At 38.0% G+C, this 20,729-nt stretch overlaps 2 protein-coding genes across 4 annotated transcripts; both read left to right on the forward strand.

The window, feature by feature from the left end:
- Positions 1 to 6,635: 6,635 nt before the first annotated feature.
- On the forward strand, positions 6,636 to 20,364 carry LOC126589776 (proteinaceous RNase P 2-like). Of its 2 annotated transcripts, XR_007611927.1 has the most exons (7): positions 6,636 to 7,620; positions 8,436 to 8,537; positions 8,652 to 8,827; positions 9,037 to 9,157; positions 10,166 to 10,234; positions 19,596 to 20,228; positions 20,309 to 20,364. XR_007611927.1 is itself a non-coding variant. In XM_050255171.1 (6 exons), exons 1-6 carry the CDS (start codon positions 6,703 to 6,705, stop codon positions 19,878 to 19,880), a joined length of 1,671 nt encoding a protein of 556 aa, XP_050111128.1. In that variant the 5' UTR covers positions 6,636 to 6,702; the 3' UTR covers positions 19,881 to 20,364. The 2 variants fall into 2 exon arrangements, 1 of the variants encoding a protein (XP_050111128.1); XM_050255171.1 differs by having other exon boundaries at positions 19,596 to 20,364.
- Positions 11,856 to 16,085, forward strand: LOC126589779 (uncharacterized). 2 transcript variants are annotated; one of them, XR_007611928.1, is made up of 2 exons: positions 11,856 to 14,093; positions 14,311 to 14,522. XR_007611928.1 is itself a non-coding variant. In XM_050255173.1 (2 exons), the coding sequence occupies exon 2, from the start codon at positions 15,318 to 15,320 to the stop codon at positions 15,990 to 15,992; it is 675 nt and encodes a 224-aa protein (XP_050111130.1). In that variant the 5' UTR covers positions 11,858 to 14,093; positions 14,529 to 15,317; the 3' UTR covers positions 15,993 to 16,085. The 2 variants fall into 2 exon arrangements, 1 of the variants encoding a protein (XP_050111130.1); XM_050255173.1 differs by lacking the exon at positions 14,311 to 14,522 and adding an exon at positions 14,529 to 16,085 and having other exon boundaries at positions 11,858 to 14,093.
- Positions 20,365 to 20,729: the final 365 nt, after the last annotated feature.

The following is a 20,729-nucleotide window of genomic DNA, read 5'->3' on the forward strand; positions in this document are numbered from 1 at the left end:
ATGTCATAGTAAGGTTAAAGATGGACTCGTGATGTCATTATCTTTGTAAAAGTCGGGCCCAAATCAAACATAAAATTTTAAGTGTTCAAAAATTTCTCGCTACTAAATTTATGACTTTTGCTTGATTTTCATTCTATTCCACCATACATTAACTTCTCTGTATTTGAATTGCACATGAGATTGATAAGAATGTACTTATTTATTTATCATATATCTTTTTTGAACTTCGTTTTCCTTCATGTGAAACCGAAGGAAGACTATAAGCAAATGAATCATTCCCACACACATCATGAACCACGTCATCATCCAGAATAGGTTCAACAATATTATATATAATCCAATGAATCATTCCCACATAGATCATGAACCACATCATCATCCAGATTCGTTAAACCATATTAATATATAATAATGAATTATTCCCACACAGATCATGAACCACGTCATCATCCAGATAGGTACTTTGAACACATGAAAGTGAACTTATCTCCAAATCGATGATCACATCCTGGACAGCTAATCAAACTAAAGCTAGTTCGAGAGGTTTGCACCCAAAATGCCGACACCCAAAATCAACTTGTTGTCAACAATCGTATCATCAAATACGTGAGTGGCTGGTTCAACGCGTACGTGAGGAAAAAAAGGGATAATGATTTTCGGATCAGGATCCTCTCCTGAGCAGATGGAGAGGATCCTCCTGGCTAGGTCCATCGGGCCGTTCAACTTTTATCCAACGGCTACAAACAGAGAGTTCCTCTACAAATTATAATAATTATAGTTGTTGGATAAAAATTGAACGGCGCGATGGGCCTGGTCAAGAGGATCCTCTTCATCTGCTTAGGAGAGGATCTTGATCCATGATTTTCAACACATTTGTAATCACTTTTGTTTCATACTAATTAAGGAGTTATTTGTTCCCATTGCAAGATTAATTATATTCTTTAGATTAGGTATCGAGTTCAAAACCTCATTCTTCAACATCGCTTTTATAAAAATAAAATAAAATTATGCCAACGAAGTAGTTTTCTTATATACTAGCCTTCATGCACACACTTACGCACGTGCAGAAGACAATTTTTGAATTACAGCGTGCTACTCGCGACTTACATGTTTTAAATGTATTTATATGCGTAAATTGACAAAAGCAAAGTCAAATATTTGAAGTAAATGAATAATTTTATATCATACTAGAAAAAAACCCTCATAAACCAATTAAAACAGCTGAATTCACATAAACCAATTGCTAGCCTATTATGAGGCTAAACCCACCCCCTTCCCCCTTAGTATAAATAATATCATTTATTAAAAAAAAACCATTTGACAATTAATTTAATCACATTATTATCTGTGTGCGAAAGATCTTTTTTTTTTATAACTGGCATTATGCGATTCTTAAGATGTTTTGAACATGTTTAAAAATAGAGAAAATAATATTTAATAAATAACTGATTGAATCACATTATTGCTAGGCCATTGTGAGGCTAAGCCTACCCCCTCCCCCTTAGTATAGATAATATCATTTGTTAAAAAAAAAAAACAAACAATCATTTGACAACATATTTAATCACATTGTTATCCACGTGTGAAAAACTTTTTTTATAATCGGCATTACACATCTCTTAAGATGTTTTGAACGTGTTTAAAAATAGAGAAATTGAATCACATTATTACTAGTCTATTGTGAGGTACAATTAAAAAAAAAAGCATAAAAAAGTAAATTATTAAAAAAAATACTATTAAAATGATGAAAATGCTCCTGCCTTATTTGATGCATTATTTTGGGATGCCTTTGAAGTTTTTTGTTTTTGGGGCATTTTTATCCAAATATTTTTGTTGAAACATGGTGACACCAAATCATTATTCCCCTTTTCCATTCTCTTTGTATATAATAGATAGATAATAGATAGATATTCGTTTTCTGGTTAACGTTGTGAACTGAATGCTGTTTTTGTGTACGTAATTGTTGTTACGAGTTATCATATTCGACCTGACCACTGCATGAGATATAGCTGGTGCTTTGCAGATTGTCTTAGAAACCTGCGTGTGGGATAGAATGGGATATAACTGGGTCAAAGTTGTTTGGAATTGTATGTACGTTATTGAGGAAAGCATATTCCAGCAATTATATTTTTATTTTCAAAATATTATTCTTACCATCTATTTGTACCATCATTTGTACAATTTTTCTAATAGAGATAAGATCTATATGCATGGGTCAATCCTACATCTATTAGAGAGATAGTACAAATAATGATACAACTAAATAGTAAGTATATCACTTTTTTTTTTCGGTCCAAGTAAGTATATTATTAATAGTAGAATGATTCTACGCACCATTTTTTTTTAGGAAAACTAATAAAAATGGTTTGAAAACTTTGAGTTATAATAATAAGAACAAAATAAAAGGTAAGGTGAATAGTACCATGATTGACTTTTTAGTGTAAAAATATGGTTTTTTGTTAAAGTGAACAGTACCGAAAACTTTTCGTTAAAACTTCTTTTTTTTTTTATCCAAACTACGCACCATTTTTACATTTGCACGTTCTCTTGATTCTCGCTTTTGTTTTTTTTAATTTTCAATCTAATAATTGGAAAAGGGTTTTCAAACGTAAAAATAAAGGTGTGCAAAAATTGTTTCTCTTTCTAATATAGTATAGAATTATGACCCTTGTAATGTATGAAAACTAGTACAATATATAGGCCTATATTAACCCATGTACGTGGGAATCCTACACTAATTACAATTGTAATTACATTTTATAATACAAGCTACAATTAGGGAGATGATTACAGAGTAATTATGGATAATCTAACATCTCGCAAATTGGACGAGCCTGATCGGACAAGTTTGGAACAAAGGAATCCATGATGAGGATGATGAAGGGCCTTAGTGATAATATCATGGGTTGGTCAGTAGAGGGAATATAACAAACGTAAGGCCTACCAATAGCAACCTTTTCATGAACAAAGTCATAATCGAGTTCGATGTGAAGTATGCAAGCATAATGGACTTGATTACCAGCAAAATAGGTGATACTCAAACTATCACAATATGTAATAAAATAGAAGGAAATCGAAGCCCAAGCTCACGAAGAAGAAAGCAAACCTAAGTGGCTTCAGCACACGCATGATCAAGGTAGATATTCAAATTCAGCATTGGAGTGGGAAATAGTAGGCTACTTTTTGGAGTACCAGAAGATGAGATTAGAACTCAAATAAACAAGATAACAAGTAGTTGAGCATCAAGTATCTAGACAACCAGCCCAATCAACATCAGAATAAGAGATAATGAGTACTTGCAAGAGGAATAATGAGTATCTGATACTCTACTACCCTAAAATTCTGAACTGACGAGAATGTCGGACCTCAAAAAGAGCTCTCGTGCAAGTATGATGCTCATAGACCAAAAAAAAAAGTATGATGCTCATAATTAGGAAATTGTGGATTGAAATTTGATTGAGGTGCTATATTGCCAGACAGTTTTCAATCCAAACTATATATTTTTTTTTCTATTTTCTTATAAAAAAAACTAGTTTGAAATGTAATTTTTTTTTCTTTTCAAATGGAGAAAGATTAGGTAAGATTAGCCCTTTCGGCAAGAGAGGTGTGCGACACTCGGAAACTCCTTGTCCATCCCTCCTCCACCAAATTTATTGACAATAAATGAAAGTAAACTAAAAAAAATACAAGTGAGTAACTGTGCCAAGACCCGCAAAGACAAAAAACAATGGACGAAATAAAAATGTAAGTGCACTAAGTGTAAAAAAATGCATTGTTTTTTCATGTAAGGGAGCTTCTATAATGAGTGGGCTTTATACATGGCGTTTTCGCTCTAATTTAATAAACGATATTATCTACACGAAACTTCAATTTGAATACAAAAATTCTAGATTACTGAGCTTTTGGGCTTTGGAGTAGTGAGTATGGGTAATTTTGTGGGTTTGTGAATAAGGAGAAGATGGCGAAGGAGAATGCGGACTGTATTCTCCAGCAATGTCCACCACCCTCGCTAGACATCTTCGTGCTCTCTCTCTCTCTCTCTCTCTCTCTTTCTTTCTAGACGGTCTATGTTGAAAGTTCGCACATAACCCCTTAAGAAACTCAATCATTGTAGAATTATCGTGCATAATTTATATATATAAAGCGAACACCCTATTTTGATGAATACCTCTAATATGCCTCTCTTTACATTTCATCCCTGAAGAAAACAATTTAATTAAAAGGGGCAAATAGGTAAAATAGTATGTTTGAATTATAATTCAAACTAGAACAAACCCACATAGGACATTGATATAAGCGAGGGACTGTGCCAAGATCTGTAAAGACAAAATCGATGAACGAAAACGATAATAAAAATGTAAATGCACTAAGTGTAGAAAAAATGCATTCCTTTTTCATGTAAGGGAGCTTCTATTTACATTTTGCGGGGTTTTTGGTATCAATTGATTAAAATCGGATGAATATGAGCATGTCGAAAATGACCTACTACAATAAACAGAGCAATTTGAATGCCATATTAACATTATCTAAACAAATATTTATGATATACACAGCGATTTGAATGCCATATTAACAATATCAATATCATTAAAGAAAATTTTATTTAAACCCATATAACCTATTTATATACCCAACTTAAATTTTAAATGTGAATTATCTTTTCTACCCTATTGCATAATTACCATCAAATACAAGATGAAATTAACAATAAAATTAAATTTTATTAATAAACCCACTCAATAATCAAACTATACAATCACATCAAACCTTACGATCACGCTATATTTATCATACATTCATTATAGCTAAACACTTAAAACGCTCTCATAGAGAAAAATATGCTCTTCTTGACCAATGGATGATGATTTTGAAGTTTTGAATCCTCCAACTAAAGTATGAATTGATTTATGCAAGTTTCTTTTCATTTGATTTCAAATTTTTTTAGGATTTAGAAACAAAATTAACACATTTTCTATTACACTTGCCCAAAAACTAAATCTAAGTTTAAGTCCGTAACAATAAATGTTCAATTTATAGCCTACACTAGAGATGTAATTTTCTTGGCTTATATTATCCAAAGCCTTCTACTTGTTTCTGTGAAAGCAGTTAATCTTCTGGGCAAGTAAGATGAGAAAATTGACTAAAACATTGACACACAACAAGCTATTTTTATGATTTCTAAACTGCATGTTGTCTATTTTATATAACTTAACCATTGAATATAATTTATACCTAACTCTAATTAATTAAGCTTGAACTTGACAAATGTAGGAGCAAGGATCAAACATTAGCACCGAGATGACACAATTATTTAAACTCAACTTAATTTAATATCAGACTGACGAGTACTGCACCATTTCCAGTACCCACTTGGTCCTTGCCTTTGTATATTAGAGTGGCAAATATGCAGCAAAGATTACGTATGAGACAAATAGGTAAGAGATATTACTCTCTTTACACCTTGAACGAGTTCTAGAATATTGATTTCAGGTTTTTATTTTCTAAATGGGTGTAAAGATAAATTTAGATATTAAAGTGGGTTTATGAGAGTAATTTAGGAAGTAAATTTGGGTTTAAAGTGATATTAATAGTTTGATTAAAAGTAATATGAGTTTAGAGAGTAAGTTTGGTGTAGAAAGAGGTTACATGGGTTCAAATAAAATTTCCCTATCATTAATATTTGTTTAGATATTGTTAATATGGCATTCAAATTGCTTAGAAGTGAGAGGTCTTAAGTTCGAATCTCGTGGATGATGAATTCGATACCAAATTCGTTCTATTTTTCAACAAGAAAAATGCACCAATTTCCAGTGGAATTTGAATACAAAAATTCTAGATCACTGAACTTTTGGGCTTTGGAGTAGTGAGTTAGTGTAATTTTGTGGGTTTGTGATTAAGGAGAAGATGGCGGAAGAGAATGCGGACTACATTATCTAGCGATGTCCACCGCCATCACTAGCCATCTCCGCTCCTGTCTCATACTTTGTCTGTCTATCTCTCTCTCTCGAATCAGACAACCTGTGTTAAAAGTTCTCACATAACCCCCCTTAAAAAACTCAATCATTGTAGAATTATCGCGCATAATCCCTATATATAAAGCTGACACCCTAATTTGGTGATTACCTCTAAAATGCCCCTCTTTACATTTCATCCTTGAAGAAAACAATTTAATTAAAAGATGCAAAATGGTAAAATAGTATGTTTGAATTAAAATTCAAACTAGTAGTAGAACAAACCCACGTAGAAGCAGTTGCTACAAACTTAGTTTGATTTTTTTTCAAATTATTTTAATTAAACACAATTTTAAATCAATTTATATTTCAAATAAAGAAAAATACAAAAAAACAAGTTATAATTGAGCATTTAAAAGCAAGCTCTTACCATTTAGTACTATATTATAGTGATATTCTTTTTCACTTGTAAGTGAGAGGTTTTAGGTTGGATTTTCCTCAAAAGAAAATTTGAACCACATTATTGTTAAGAAATTATGAGGCTAAGGCCACACCGCCTATCGGTTATGGTAGATAATATCATTTGTTAAAAAAAAAAAAAAAAAGCAAGCTCTTAGTTTGGATTCAAAGTCCAGCCCATCTTCACATAAGTCCAACGTTCTTATTTGCTCTTTCTATGCCCAGCCCATACTAAATAACATTCCAAACCATAAACCGCCGGTTTTTGTCTTCCCCAAAACCCTACTCCTCCATGCCCATGCCCATGGGGACCCCGAAGAAGATCAGGAAGAAGCAAACTCCAGAAACCCAATTCCACTCCTCCCTCACTCTCTGCTCCAAGCACAAAGACCTCCCCGCCGCTATCTCCCTCTACGAATCCGCCCTTTCTCAGAACACTCGCTTCAACCACCACCACTTCAACACCCTCCTCTACCTCTGCTCAAACTCCGTCTCCGACTCCTCTCTCAAGCAGTTGGCTTCCGAAAATGGCTTCCGCATGTTCGATCACATGTTGTCCATCGGGATACTTCCGAATGAGGCCACCATCACCGCCGTGGCCAGGCTCGCTGCGGCCAAGGGCGACGGGGATTACGCGTTTGGGCTGGTGAAGGGTATGGAGAAGTATAACATATTTCCGAAGTTGCGGAGTTATGACCCAGCATTGTTTTTCTTTTGCGAGAAATCGGAGGCGGAGAAGGCGTATGAGGTGGAGGAGCATATGGGTATGGTGGGGGTGAGCCTGGAGGAGCCGGAGATTGCGGCGTTATTGAAGGTGAGCGCGGAGACAGGAAATGGGGAGAGGGTTTATGGGTACTTGCATAAGTTGAGGAATGTCGGGAGGTGTGTTAGTGAATCAACGGTGAAGAACATTGAGGATTGGTTTTGTGGCGGCGCGGCTTGTGAGGTGGGTGAGGCGAATTGGGACTCGAGTCGGGTTAAAGAGTTGGTTTTGGGGAATGGAGGAGGGTGGCACGGGCAGGGGTGGATTGGGAAGGGCGGTTGGGATGTTAGGAGAGCCACTGTGGATTTGAGCAGCAGTCAATGTAGCTCTTGTGGTGAGCGTTTGGTTTGTGTTGACATTGATTGCGGGGAGACCGAGAGGTTTGCGCAGTCGGTTGCTGCTTTGGCAATGGAAAGGGAGGTTAAGTTGAATTTCAGTGAGTTCCAGGTGAGCCAAAATCTTTCTATTTGTTTAATTTTCAATGTCTCATTTAGAACTTTAATAATTGTGTATGCAGATGTTTAATTGTTGGTGGTGCTGTTTGTAATGAGGTCATAGATTCCATGGATTCAAATTTGAGGAATTGAGAGCAGAGTTTAAAATTCATTAGACATTGATGAAAATGTTATTGTTTGATGCCGGTTTCCCACATTATTTGTATAAAGGCTTTCTTGATTCGGCTTTTGTAGGTTGAGATTTTAATGATAGAACTTGCAGGAACTGAGATGCTTTACAGTTTGAGTCTGTTAAGTTGACTCCTTATTAGAGGTAGAGTCATAGATTTAATACACCTGTAACTATATACAATGATCATGCAAGGCATTTATGTCTTTTTGATGAGTACAATCATAAATTAAAGAGCTTTATATTTTCATATATTCCCGTCATATTGGGGTTAAGTTGTGTAAAGCATGAGTTCATTTACTTTGTTGCTGGATTATGAAGATGCTTAAATAACAATACGAGCTTTGAAATGCATTTGCTTAACTTTTGATTGCATATCTAACTATTAGAAGGAATGAACAATCAAAACCTCTGATTCCATGGATATGCTGCTGCATAATCTTTGGGGTGGCGATCTTTCATTTTTGGTTGTCTTGGTTTAATCTGTCCATGTCTGTTTTGTCTTGGAATGACAGAAACCAAAAATTTATGAGTCGAATTAGAGTTGTTGAGCCATGTACTTTATGTGTTCAATTTTCCTGGGCAAAATTACTTTGTGAACATATTTAATTCATCTTCCCTCAAATAATTTAATGAAGGATTGGCTGGACAAGCATGCTGAGTATGAAGCTATAGTGGATGGAGCTAATATTGGGCTTTACCAGCAGAATTTCGCAGATGGTGGATTCAGTCTTACTCAGGTTGTACATCTCAAAATGATGGTTTCTCTCCTTTTGCTTATGTCTCCTGTTGTTTCGTAGCCCCCTTAGGCACATGTAATCATGACACTATGTTTATGTTCTATAATAGAGCAGCTCGACGTTGTTGTAAAAGAATTGTACAATAGGAGTGGAGGGAAATGGCCACTTGTTGTCATGCATAATAGACGTTTCCGGGGACTTGTGGAAAATCCTTACCACAGAAAATTGGTCGAGGAGTGGATGGGTAAAGGCATTCTTTATGCCACACCGAGTGGTTCCAATGATGATTGGTATGAGCCTGCAATCCACTACTCACTGAATGTTATTACCAGTTTCCTGCATTTAAGTTGAAGAATATATTGTTTCCTCATACAGTGCAATCTTCTGCAGTGCTCACTCTCTCTCAAAAAAAAAAAAAAAAACTTTACGTGGCCACATTCTCTTCTATAGTGGTTGTGTTCATCATTTTAAACATCACGACTGTTATGCTATGAATCAGGTATTGGCTCTATGCTGCTGTGAAACTCAAATGCTTGCTTGTTACGAATGATGAAATGCGAGATCACATTTTTGAACTCCTAGGAAGCAGCTTCTTTCTCAAGTGGAAAGAGAGACACCAAGTACGTGTACTAGGGCAACCTCAACTTCTTTCTAAATGTTATTGCATATGCTCTCAAACTTTATTGGCTTTTCATGTTTTATCTCATTCTCTTGCACAATCTCATCTACAAATCATTAGATATTTTCTATTTAGTTACCTATTTAGAACAGGTATGGAAGAATCCATATAGTTTGGCATGATATCAAACTATGTGTATTGTAATGCCTGTTGTTTTTGGCCTTATCGATACCGTGTAAAGGTACTGCCAAAGTCATCTGACACGATTCATTGAACAAGTCATAATTGGGATCAGGATCACTAGTACTCGATAGGAACGTAGAATGATACGATTCGATTGCTATTCCTATCTGTGCACAATCATCTGTTTCTCACTGCTTTTATGTCTATATTTTCCAAGCAGATTTGAGACAGGTTCTTCTAATTTATAGGTGAGCTACAGGTATTAGTAGTTATATTCTTGCATGTATGCTGAGATGTTTCTTCCTTTCCATTTCCTTCTCTAGCCAGTGTAGCCGCCACATGCTTTGATTTGGATAAATCAAAGGCAAACACTAAGTCAAGAGTTTTCTGCTCCCCAAATTTTACATTACCATCAGCCTGTAACGATTTACAAGCAAAATCACTGTCATTACATTGCATTTGTTGTTTCTTGATGTAACATAGAGAAAAGCGTATTAAACTTTATGTAGAAAAGCGCATAAAGTCAAACGTAATCAATCCAACTGATGTTTCTGCATATTTGGTTTTGGAAACTGATATTCACATACCCATTTTTACCTCCCACACACCCTTGTTCTTCAAATCATTTGATCTGACGGCCGAAAATTGAGTTGGGTGTATGAGAAGTAAAAATGGGTGTGTGGATACCACTACCCTTTGTTTTTTGCTATGTTAGATGGTTTGTCAAATCTAGTTGATTGGTTTTTGGTTTGCTTAAAATGTAAAACTGATCTATTCACTCATTGAATCTTTAATGCTAAAAGTTCTCTTGCATCTTGTGTTTCAGGTTCGATACACTTTTGTCAAAGGCAATGTGAAACTTAAGATGCCGCCCCCATATTCTTCAGTCATCCAGGTACCGTTTTGAATTTCCCATTTTGGTTACTTCCGATAGGCTGTCCTTACTGTGACTATCTTGGTTTCTTTGTCTATCTGATTTATCTGGTATGGTACACTTCTTAATTGTTTATGCTAATAGGCTATTTTTTATTGAATGGCTTTATTTGAAGCTCTTAATTTGTAAAATGTTCTTTTGGTTACTGAAAATACAACGGTAACCTTCATTAGTTTTATTTTGTTCCAAATCTTATGTTTTGTCAAACACAAATAATTGAGAAAAAAAAAAGGATGCAGGGCACCTTTGCTGGTTTCTAGAGAAGTTGCAGAAACCCAGAGTGGTGATGTCAGTCCTTGTGCAACAGTGAGTAAACTATAGAATTGGTCCTGAAATCTCACTATGGTCCCTGAACTAAAAATCTGTTTATTTTAGTCCCTAATTTTGTTTAAGGTAAAGCATTGGTCCTTTGGTTAAAGTTTCTGTCAAAATATAATATTTTTTATTATAGAAATTCTGAAAAGTGAAAAAGAAAATTAACCAAGTTTTACCCCACAACCACCCCAGGTCCTCAGATACCTTAAGGGAGAGACAGAGAGAGGTTAGAGGTCTGTGTATGATTTTATTTTGAAGCTTTTTAAATATTTTTAAAATTTTCTAATACCATTTTTCTAATAAAACTAATTTTTTATTTCAAGTCTTGGTGCCACATAAGTACCAGAACTGAAAATCTAACAGAGCTAGGATGGAAGGAGCAATTCTCCACATTTTGTCAAATTCAAGTATGAAAATTAACGGACTTCTAATTCAAGGATGAAAACTAACGAATTTTTAATCAAGGACAAAATCTAAACTCTAATGAAAGTTCAGGGATCAATTATGTAGTTTACTCTTATTATTTATTTCAATTTTGTTCAAAGGTTTTGATGGGGAAATTGCACTATAAAGTTTTAAAAAGGGATTTTTTTTTAATTTTTAATTTTTTTTTTGAAATTTCTTTTGAACTTACACCTTTTTCAATTTGTCATATGAACTAAAATTTTAAGTGATTTGTCATATAAATTGTTCGAAAGAATCAATTTGTCATCTCACACTAACAAAGTTAAGTCTTCCATCCAAAATAAGTCACGTGCCTTGCTTTAGAGTTATTTTGAACTTTTGACCTCATTTTCATAAGGTTTTTTTTTTTTTTTTTTTTTTTTGTAAATTTTATACAAGGATATATTTACACTAGGAGGTGAAGGAATAAATTGGTTTCGGTCATTTGACCTTCATTTCACAAGTTCTCTACTTTTCTTTGGTATGAACCCAAAAATTTTACCTAGTAAAAAAAATGTCATGTTCGTTTCAGAAACTTATGGTGAACTGCTAAAAATGTACATTAGGCTCACTAACATGGAGTTTAACTAAGCTTTGAGAATTCAACGTTGTCCATCCTGTTCTTAAAAAAAGCGAGATGAATGTCCGAAATAATCTTGAAGGGTTGTGGGGAGTTAGAAAGTTTGAAATAACCTTGAAACCAAGTCTTGCACAAAACTTCTTTTGGATGTAAAACTTAATGGAGTTAGGGTGAGATGACCAATTAATGATTTTGGAAAGTTAATATGACAAATCTCTTAAAATTTTAGTTTATATGACAAACAACAACAACAACAAAGCCTTTTCCCACTAAGTGGGGTCGGCTATATGAATCCTAGGACGCCATTGCGCTCATTTGTGTCATGTCCTCCGTTAGATCCAAGTACTCAAGTCTTTTCTTAGGGTCTCTTCCAAAGTTTTCCTAGGTCTTCCTCTACTCCTTCGGCCCCGAACCTCTGTCCCGTAGTCACATTTTCGAACCGGAGCGTCAGTAGGCCTTCTTTGCACATGTCCAAACCACCGGAACCGATTTTCTCTTATATTTCCTTCAATTTTGGTTACTCCTACTTTACCTCGGATATCCTAATTCCCAATCTTATCCTTTCTCGTGTGCCCATACATCCCACGAAGCATCCTCATCTCCGCTACACCCATTTTGTGTATGTTGATGCTTCACCGCCCAACATTCTGTGCCATACAACATCGCTGGCCTTATTGCCGTCCTATAAAATTTTCTCTTGAGCTTCAGTGGCCTACGACGGTCACACAACGCGCCGGATGCACTCTTACACTTCATCCATCCAGCTTGTATTCTATGGTTGAGATCTCCATCTAATTCTCCGTTCTCTTGCAAGATAGATCCTAGGTAGCGAAAACGGTCACTTTTTGTGATCTTCGCTAGATTGCTCCGGTCATTAGTGTGGATAAGTATATAAATGGATAGAGATAGGAAAGCAAACACAAGATGTACGTGGTTCACCCAGATTGGCTACGTCCACGGAATAGAGGAGTTCTTATTAATTGTGAAGGGTTTACACAAGTACATAGGTTCAAGCTCTCCTTTAGTGGGTACAAGTGAATGATTTAGTACAAATGACATTAGGAAATATTGTGGGAGAATGATCTCGTAGCCACGAAACTTCTAAGTACCGGAGTGTGGTATCGTCTTGACTTGCCTTATCTGTCTCATAGGTAGTACTCTTCCTCCATCCAGGGGTGGTATCTGTAACTGGTGGAGATGCACAAGGTAATGTATCAATTTCACTTGAAGCTTACTTGTAGTTTCATGCTTGGTCAAGCGAGATACAAACCATGTAGTAGGAGTCCCCCAAGTCGCCGAGCTGGGGGATCTGCTGAAAGAGGTGACAAACAAGGTAAGCAATCAGAGCTCCGGCTGATTGTTCACATTCTCCCTATCTTGCAGGCAGCATGAAGGATAAAGAGAAGAAAAATGAGGAGAGATGATATGGGATACTTTTGCTTTTGAAGAAGTAACTTTCCACAGGCTTATTCTTGAACTGGGCTGGAGGGTTTTCTGGTTTCCTCCAGAGTATAAGGCCGACTGAAGAATTTGAGGGTCAAAACAAGTCCATCAAATCTAGAGTACGTTCGACCCTGCTGATATGGGATACTTTTGCTTTTGATAGAGTAGTGGATGTATCGGCACGTGTGCTGTTACGCTTGTCTCCACATGCTTCCTTGTATCCTTCTCACTTGCCCTATCTGTTCCTCAGGCAGATGCGGTATCTTCCCTGGAAGCATAAGATGTTGAAGATGAGTACTCGAGAGCAATGCCAGGTAAGTAATCAGGTAAGGGGTTCCAGGCAGTCAGTTCCTGGCTGGAAGCTTGATTCCAAGTGCTGACTGATTGCTCTCTTTCTCCTTGTCTTACAGGTAAGAACAAGGCCAAAGGAAAAGACAGGGAAAAAGCATGATATGGGATACTCTTGCTTTTAACCCTGATGATATGAGATAATCTTGCTCTAGTATAGCTTGTTTACAGAGGTATTATCGGGGGGAAAGAAAGCTGAATATTTCGAAAGGCTTTGTTGGGAGTGCCCTCTCAGATAAGAGAAAGGGTTGAGCATTTTTGCAGGTTTGCCTGTCCGTTAGGGATGGAAGTCGACATATATAGGAGTCTCCCTAACATCAAGTAATAATGCTATTCCTTTACCCTGCTTGGTTATAGCACGGTAGTGGGAGCTGCCAGCTTCACATGTTTTAACTCTGTCAGAGCACTTTGAAAAAGTGGTTTGTGGTATCTGGAAAGCTGATGTTGCGTGTGAAGATTACAGACCTGTCGGGGGTCTGGCTCTCGAGATTCGGAGAACGATGCCTCTTCGATTTTTGAGAAAGCAATCCTGCTGGGGGTCTGGCTCTCGAGATTCGGAGAACGATGCCTCTTCGATTTTTGAGAAAGTAATCATGTTGGGAGTCTGGCTCTCGAGATTCGGAGGGCCGTGCCTCTTCGATTTTGGAGCAAGCAATCTTGTTGGGAGTGTTTTCTCGAATGTGAGTAAAGGTTGGGCATGTTTGCTAGTCTACCTTGCCACGAAGCACGGAGGTTGACACACAGGGACTTTCCAATTATCCAGCAGTGGTACTGTTCCTTTACCCTCTCTTCGATTTTGAGAAAGTAATCATGTTGGGAGTCTGGCTCTCGAGATTCGGAGGGCGGTGCCTCTTCGATTTTGGAGCAAGCAATCTTGTTAGGAGTGTTTTCTCGAATGTGAGTAAAGGTTGGGCATGTTTGCTAGTCTACCTTGCCACGAAGCACAAAGGTTGACACACAGGGACTTTCCAATTATCCAGTAGTGGTACTGTTCCTTTACCATCTCTTCGATTTTTGAGAAAGTAATCATGTTGGGAGTCTGGCTCTCGAAATTCGGAGGGCGGTGCCTCTTCGATTTTGGAGCAAGCAATCTTGTTAGGAGTGTTTTCTCGAATGTGAGTAAAGGTTGGGCATGTTTGCTAGTCTACCTTGCCACGAAGCACAGAGGTTGACACACCGGGACTTTCCAATTATCCAGCAGTGGTACTGTTCCTTTACCCTTGTGGGTAATAATATGGTAGCTAGACCTTCAAAATTTATGTGTCTAAACTTTGTTAGTGTTGTTTCTTTGCAATTCTTTTACCCTTCTTGGTCAGAGCGATGTAGTGGGAGCTGCAAGCTTCACGTGTCTCAACTTTGTCAGAGAACTTTGGCAAAGTTATCTGTGGTACCCATGAGCTACTGTTGCGTGTGGGAAGTGGGTGATTGAACAGTACGATTCATGTGCTTTCTACTTCGCCAGAAATCTTCGACAGAATGCCCATAATTTCCGCAAAGCTGAGTGTGCGTGTGACAGGTGCTGACAAGGCTGGAAAAGTAGGTGCCTCTTCGATTTCTGAAATCGGCCCTCGTAGTCTCTGAGCAACCCAGCTTTTGAGAAAGCAAGCCTCTTCGATTTCTGAGATCGGCCTTTGTGGTCTTTGAGCAGCCCAGCTTTTGAGAAAGCAAACACCTCTTCGATTTCTGAGATCGACCCTCGTGGTCTCTGAGCAGCCCAGCTTTTGAGAAAGCAAACGCCTCTTCGATTTCTGAGCAGGCGCCTCTTCGATTTCTGAAGCTTCGTCGAGTGCAGATTTTTATAGGGGCTGACATTAAGTTCCAAAGCACACTTGAATATCCACCAGTAGAAGCTCCATTCTTGCACTTCTAAGATCTTGATTTGTCCGACCTCTTCTCTCTTCAACACCTTTGAAAATGTCTGGCCCCTCCGACCGTCGTTTTGACTTGAACCTTGTTGAAGAGGCAGCCCCGCCTTCTCTAGACAACATATGGCGCCCATCCTTCGTCTCCCCTACTGGTCCTCTTACCGTTGGGGATTCCGTGATGAAGAATGATATGACCGCTGCGGTAGTGGCCAGGAACCTTCTCACTCCCAAAGATAACAGACTACTTTCCAAACGGTCTGATGAGTTGTCTGTTAAGGATTCTCTGGCTCTCAGTGTTCAGTGTGCAGGTTCTGTGTCTAATATGGCACAACGCCTATTTGCTCGAACCCGCCAAGTTGAATCATTGGCGGCTGAAGTGATGAGTCTCAAACAGGAGATTAGAGGGCTCAAGCATGAGAATAAACAGTTGCACCGGCTCGCACATGACTATGCTACAAACATGAAGAGGAAGCTTGACCAGATGAAGGAATCTGATGGTCAGGTTTTACTTGATCATCAGAGATTTGTGGGTTTTTTCCAAAGGCATTTATTGCCTTCGTCTTCTGGGGCTGTACCGCGTAATGAAGCTCCAAATGATCAATCTCTGATGCCTCCTCCTTCTAGGGTTTTGTCCAGTACTGAGGCTCCGAATGATCCCCCTCTGGTGCCTTCTCTTTCTGGGGCTCTACCGACTGCTGAGACTTCTTCTAAGCAACCTTTGTGAAGGCTCCCTCTTGTTTGTTTATTTTGACTCAAGTATATGTACATATTTGTAACTTATCGGGGATATCAATAAATAAGCTTTCCTTCATTTCAACGTATTGTGTTAAATACACCAAAGCCTTCTTCGCTAAGTTCTTTGAATTTTCTTTTGTTGAAGCTTGTATGTTGAAGCTTTGTGAGTGGAGCATATAGGTTGAGGTAGTGTTCCCTTAATTTTCCGAGTGAGGAAAACTTCTCGGTTGGAGACTTGGAAAATCCAAGTCACTGAGTGGGATCGGCTATATGAATCTTAGAACGCCATTGTGTTCTGTCCTGTGTCATGTCCTCCGTTAGATCCAAGTACTCTAAGTCTTTTCTTAGGGTCTTTTCCAAAGTTTTCCTAGGTCTTCCTCTGCCCCTTCGGCCCTGAACCTCTGTCCCATAGTCGCATCTTCTAATCGGAGCGTCAGTAGGCCTTCTTTGCACATGTCCAAACCACCGTAACCGATTTTCTCTCATCTTTCCTTCAATTTCGGCTACTCCTACTTTACCCCGGATATCCTCATTCCTAATCTTATCCTTTCTCGTGTGCCCACACATCCAACGAAGCATCCTCATCTCCGCTACACCCATTTTGTGTACGTGTTGATGCTTCACCGCCCAACATTCTGTGCCATACAGCATCGCCGGCCTTATTGCCGTCCTATAAAATTTTCCCTTGAGCTTCAGTGGCATACGGCGGTCACACAACACGCCGGATGCACTCTTCCACTTCATCCATCCAGCTTGTATTCTATGGTTGAGATCTCCATCTAATTCTCCGTTCTTTTGCAAGATAGATCCTAGGTAACGAAAACGGTCGCTCTTTGGTATTTCTTGATCTCCGATCCTCACCCCTAACTCGTTTTGGCCTCCATTTGCACTGAACTTGCACTCCATATATTCTGTCTTTGATCGGCTTAGGCGAAGACCTTTAGATTCCAACACTTCTCTCCAAAGGTTAAGCTTTGCATTTACCCCTTCCTGAGTTTCATCTATCAACACTATATCGTCTGCGAAAAGCATACACCAAGGAATATCACCTTGAATATGTCCTGTTAACTCATCCATTACCAACGCAAAAAGGTAAGGACTTAAGGATGAGCCTTGATGTAATCCTACAGTTATGGGAAAGCTTTCGGTTTGTCCTTCATGAGTTCTTACGGCAGTCTTTGCTCCTTCATACATATCCTGTATAGCTTGGATATATGCTACTCGTACTCCTTTCTTCTTTAAAATCCTCCAAAGAATGTCTCTTGGGACCCTATCATACGCTTTTTCCAAATCTATAAAGACCATGTGTAAATCCTTTTTCCCATCTCTATATCTTTCCATCAATCTTCGTAAGAGATAGATTGCCTCCATGGTTGAGCGCCCTGGCATGAACCCGAATTGGTTGTCCGAAACCCGTGTCTCTTGCCTCAATCTATGCTCAATGACTCTCTCCCAGAGCTTCATTGTATGACTCATTAGCTTAATTCCCCTATAGTTCATGCAATTTTGTACATCGCCCTTATTCTTGTAGATAGGCACCAAAGTGCTCATTCGCCACTCATTCGGCATCTTCTTCGTTTTCAAAATCCTATTGAAAAGGTCAGTGAGCCATGTTATACCTATCTCTCCCAAAACTTTCCACACTTCGATTGGTATATCGTCTGGGCCTACTGCTTTTCTATGCTTCATTTTCTTCAAAGCTACACCCACTTCTTCCTTCCGGATTCTACGATAAAAAGAGTAGTTTCTACACTCTTCTGAGTTACTCAACTCCCCTAAAGAATCACTCCTTTCATGTCCTTCATTGAAAAGATTATGAAAATAACCTTTCCATCTGTCTTTAACCGCGTTCTCTGTAGCAAGAACCTTTCCATCCTCATCCTTGATGCACCTCACTTGGTTTAGGTCCTTTGTCTTCTTTTCCCTTGCTCTAGCTAGTTTATAGATATCCAACTCTCCTTCTTTGGTATCTAGTCGCTTATACATATCGTCATAAGCCGCTAACTTAGCTTCTCTCACAGCTTTCTTCGCCTCTTGCTTCGCTTTTCTATACCTTTCACCATTTTCATCGGTCCTATCCTTATATAAGGCTTTACAACATTCCTTCTTAGCCTTCACCTTTGCTTGTACCTCCTCATTCCACCACCAAGATTCCTTTTGGTGTGGGGCAAAGCCCTTGGACTCTCCTAATACCTCTTTTGCTACTTTACGGATACAACTAGCCATGGAATCCCACATTTGGTTAGCTTCCCCCTCTCTATCCCACACACACTGGGTGATTACTTTCTCTTTGAAAATGGCTTGTTTTTCTTCTTTTAGATTCCACCATCTAGTCCTTGGGCACTTCCAAGTCTTGTTCTTTTTTGCTTTGTTGGAAATTTGGGGTCCAAATAGGACTGCCATACTTGTTCAGATAGGAAATTAATGGAAAATAAACTGAGGATTATGGAAATAAATGAGTAATGAAATACACAAGATTTAAATTTAAGATAAATCATTCAGGATAAAAACACTTGTATGGGCAAAACCTAAAATCTAAAGTATGTCGTACAATTTTGAGTGATTCCTTCAGCTACTGCTTTTCTTGCATACATAAAGATGCTCACCTTGCATTAAATATATTGCTTCTAATTTTCACATTTCTAGGTTTATAGTCTCTCTCATGCTGATGCGATGACCATCTCTTATCCTCAAGCTTGAGGGCAATAGTTTTTTTTTGCGTAAAAGTTAGTCGTAATCTATTCAACAGCAGTTGGATTGTAGGGATATGGCTTTCAGCATGTTAATGAATTGGCACCTTGGTTAAAACAGAATTAAGTTGGGTTTCAAAACACTAGCTTTAAGACTAACCCCTAGGCGGTTTTTGGGGTGGGGCTATGAAGAAAATGCTTCTGCCAAGTGGTAGTGGGCTATAGACTAGCCTAAATGCCCAGGCTATCGCCTCAGGCGCCTAGGTGACCTGGGCGTTCGAATTTTTTATTTAAAAACAACCCAAACCCAAAACGACGTTGTTTTGGGCAGGGTTTTTATAAAAATCATGCTAGTTTTATGTTTCTAACTTAGATGCTAGTAGGTTATTATGAATTTATTATGTGAATTGGAGAAATAATAATTATAGTTAAATATTTGATTGCTTGGCATGCTTGCTTAATTGTTTTACAAAGTATTGTACTACACACACACACGCGCGATATACACACATATTAAGTATTCTAATAATTTTAGGTACCATGAGGCGATATGCCTTGAGGCTATCTCCTAGGCAATGCTATCCATTAAATGCCTTGGCTTCGCCTTCGCCTTTTAAACCATTGTTGAACTTTGCTATAGATAGATTACGACCCCTAAGTTGCCCCTCAATTGTCACCTTAATCAGTAAACTCGGTTTTGATTTGCCATTTTATTCTGGGCCACTTTGAGTGCTTAACATTTGGTTTCAATGGTCTCAAATTAATTCTCAGTTGCGTTATAAAATGATGATAATCTCCATGAGTGGATGATTGCTTTAAATGTTTGAAGACAGAGCATGGCTTATTGGTGCATAATTCTTAGTCTGTGTTGGTGATTAGCTGACCCCTTAAATGTGTTTTAGGAATCCGAAAATGGATCATGGCATGTGCCCATAGCAGATGAAAGCTGTCAGGAGCCTGCAAGAACCTGGCTCTGTATTACACGGCCAAGTGTATCGAAAGCTTGTGGTGAAGTCTCACAGAATTTGGCATCTTCTCAGAACGGTGTTATTTGCAACAACCATGAGTTACTAAGATCATGCACATCAGAGCCTGTTGCCAGTCACCGTGATAAAGCCACATTTGTGACAGGTAAAAGAAAAGAGAGGTCACCATCTCCTTCCCGTATAAATATTTCTCCTGCCTAGGTACTGTTTGCAGGATGCCTTCATTTGCCGGCTTTCTGTGGAGATGATAACTTCTGTAAATGGTTGTGGCTGAGTAATGCGCTAGGACAATCAAGATGGAATGCTGTAAGGCAAAACGACCTGCATCTGAGGTTTTGAGCCCAGTTTCCCTTCTATGAGTAGTATCTTTGAGGTTGTACTGTGTCTCAAACATGCTGCAATTTCCATCTCCCTACAAAGATTTGTTGATGTCGGCTTATTATTAAAAGTCGACTTTAGCAGTGAAAGGAAAGACGAACTGAAGCTGGCCGGTGGTGAAGCTTGAATATCGAGTAAGGATTATTTTTGTTCAAGTTTAACGTGTATTTAGTCCTTTTTCCTCTGCCAAAATATGAAGAAAAGAAAAACTAGGGGATTCTGTTGTAAGATCCAGCTTGTTTCCCGACAAGACATTTGAAATTGTACGGTTTTTGTGTGTTGAGTGGTAATTGTGTAGGTTAATTAATCTCTCCTCTAATGTCACTTCTATATATTATATGCTCTTCTTTGGCAATTTCTTATTCACTTCCAATATTATATGCTTTTTGTTTCATCATTTGATTAAGGTTGTCATAATTTCAGTTTAACTGAAATCTGTTGGATAATTGTTGGGTGACAACGATTTCGGATTTAGTGTTTTTTGCCGAGTTAAGTTCCACAAGGTGATTTTGTTGTCCCAAAAAAAAAAAAAAAAAAAGAAAAAGTTCCACAAGGTGATTTAGAAAATTGGATCATTGTGTGATGTGAAAGATGAGGACGAGAAATGAGAAAGTTATACGAGAAGGTCAAAACGACGAAGTTGCTAGCATTTATAAATTATGTACTCTCCTT

Source organism: Malus sylvestris, chromosome 11, assembly GCF_916048215.2.
Source record: "Malus sylvestris chromosome 11, drMalSylv7.2, whole genome shotgun sequence".
In the NCBI taxonomy this organism is placed as follows: Eukaryota; Viridiplantae; Streptophyta; class Magnoliopsida; order Rosales; family Rosaceae; genus Malus; species Malus sylvestris.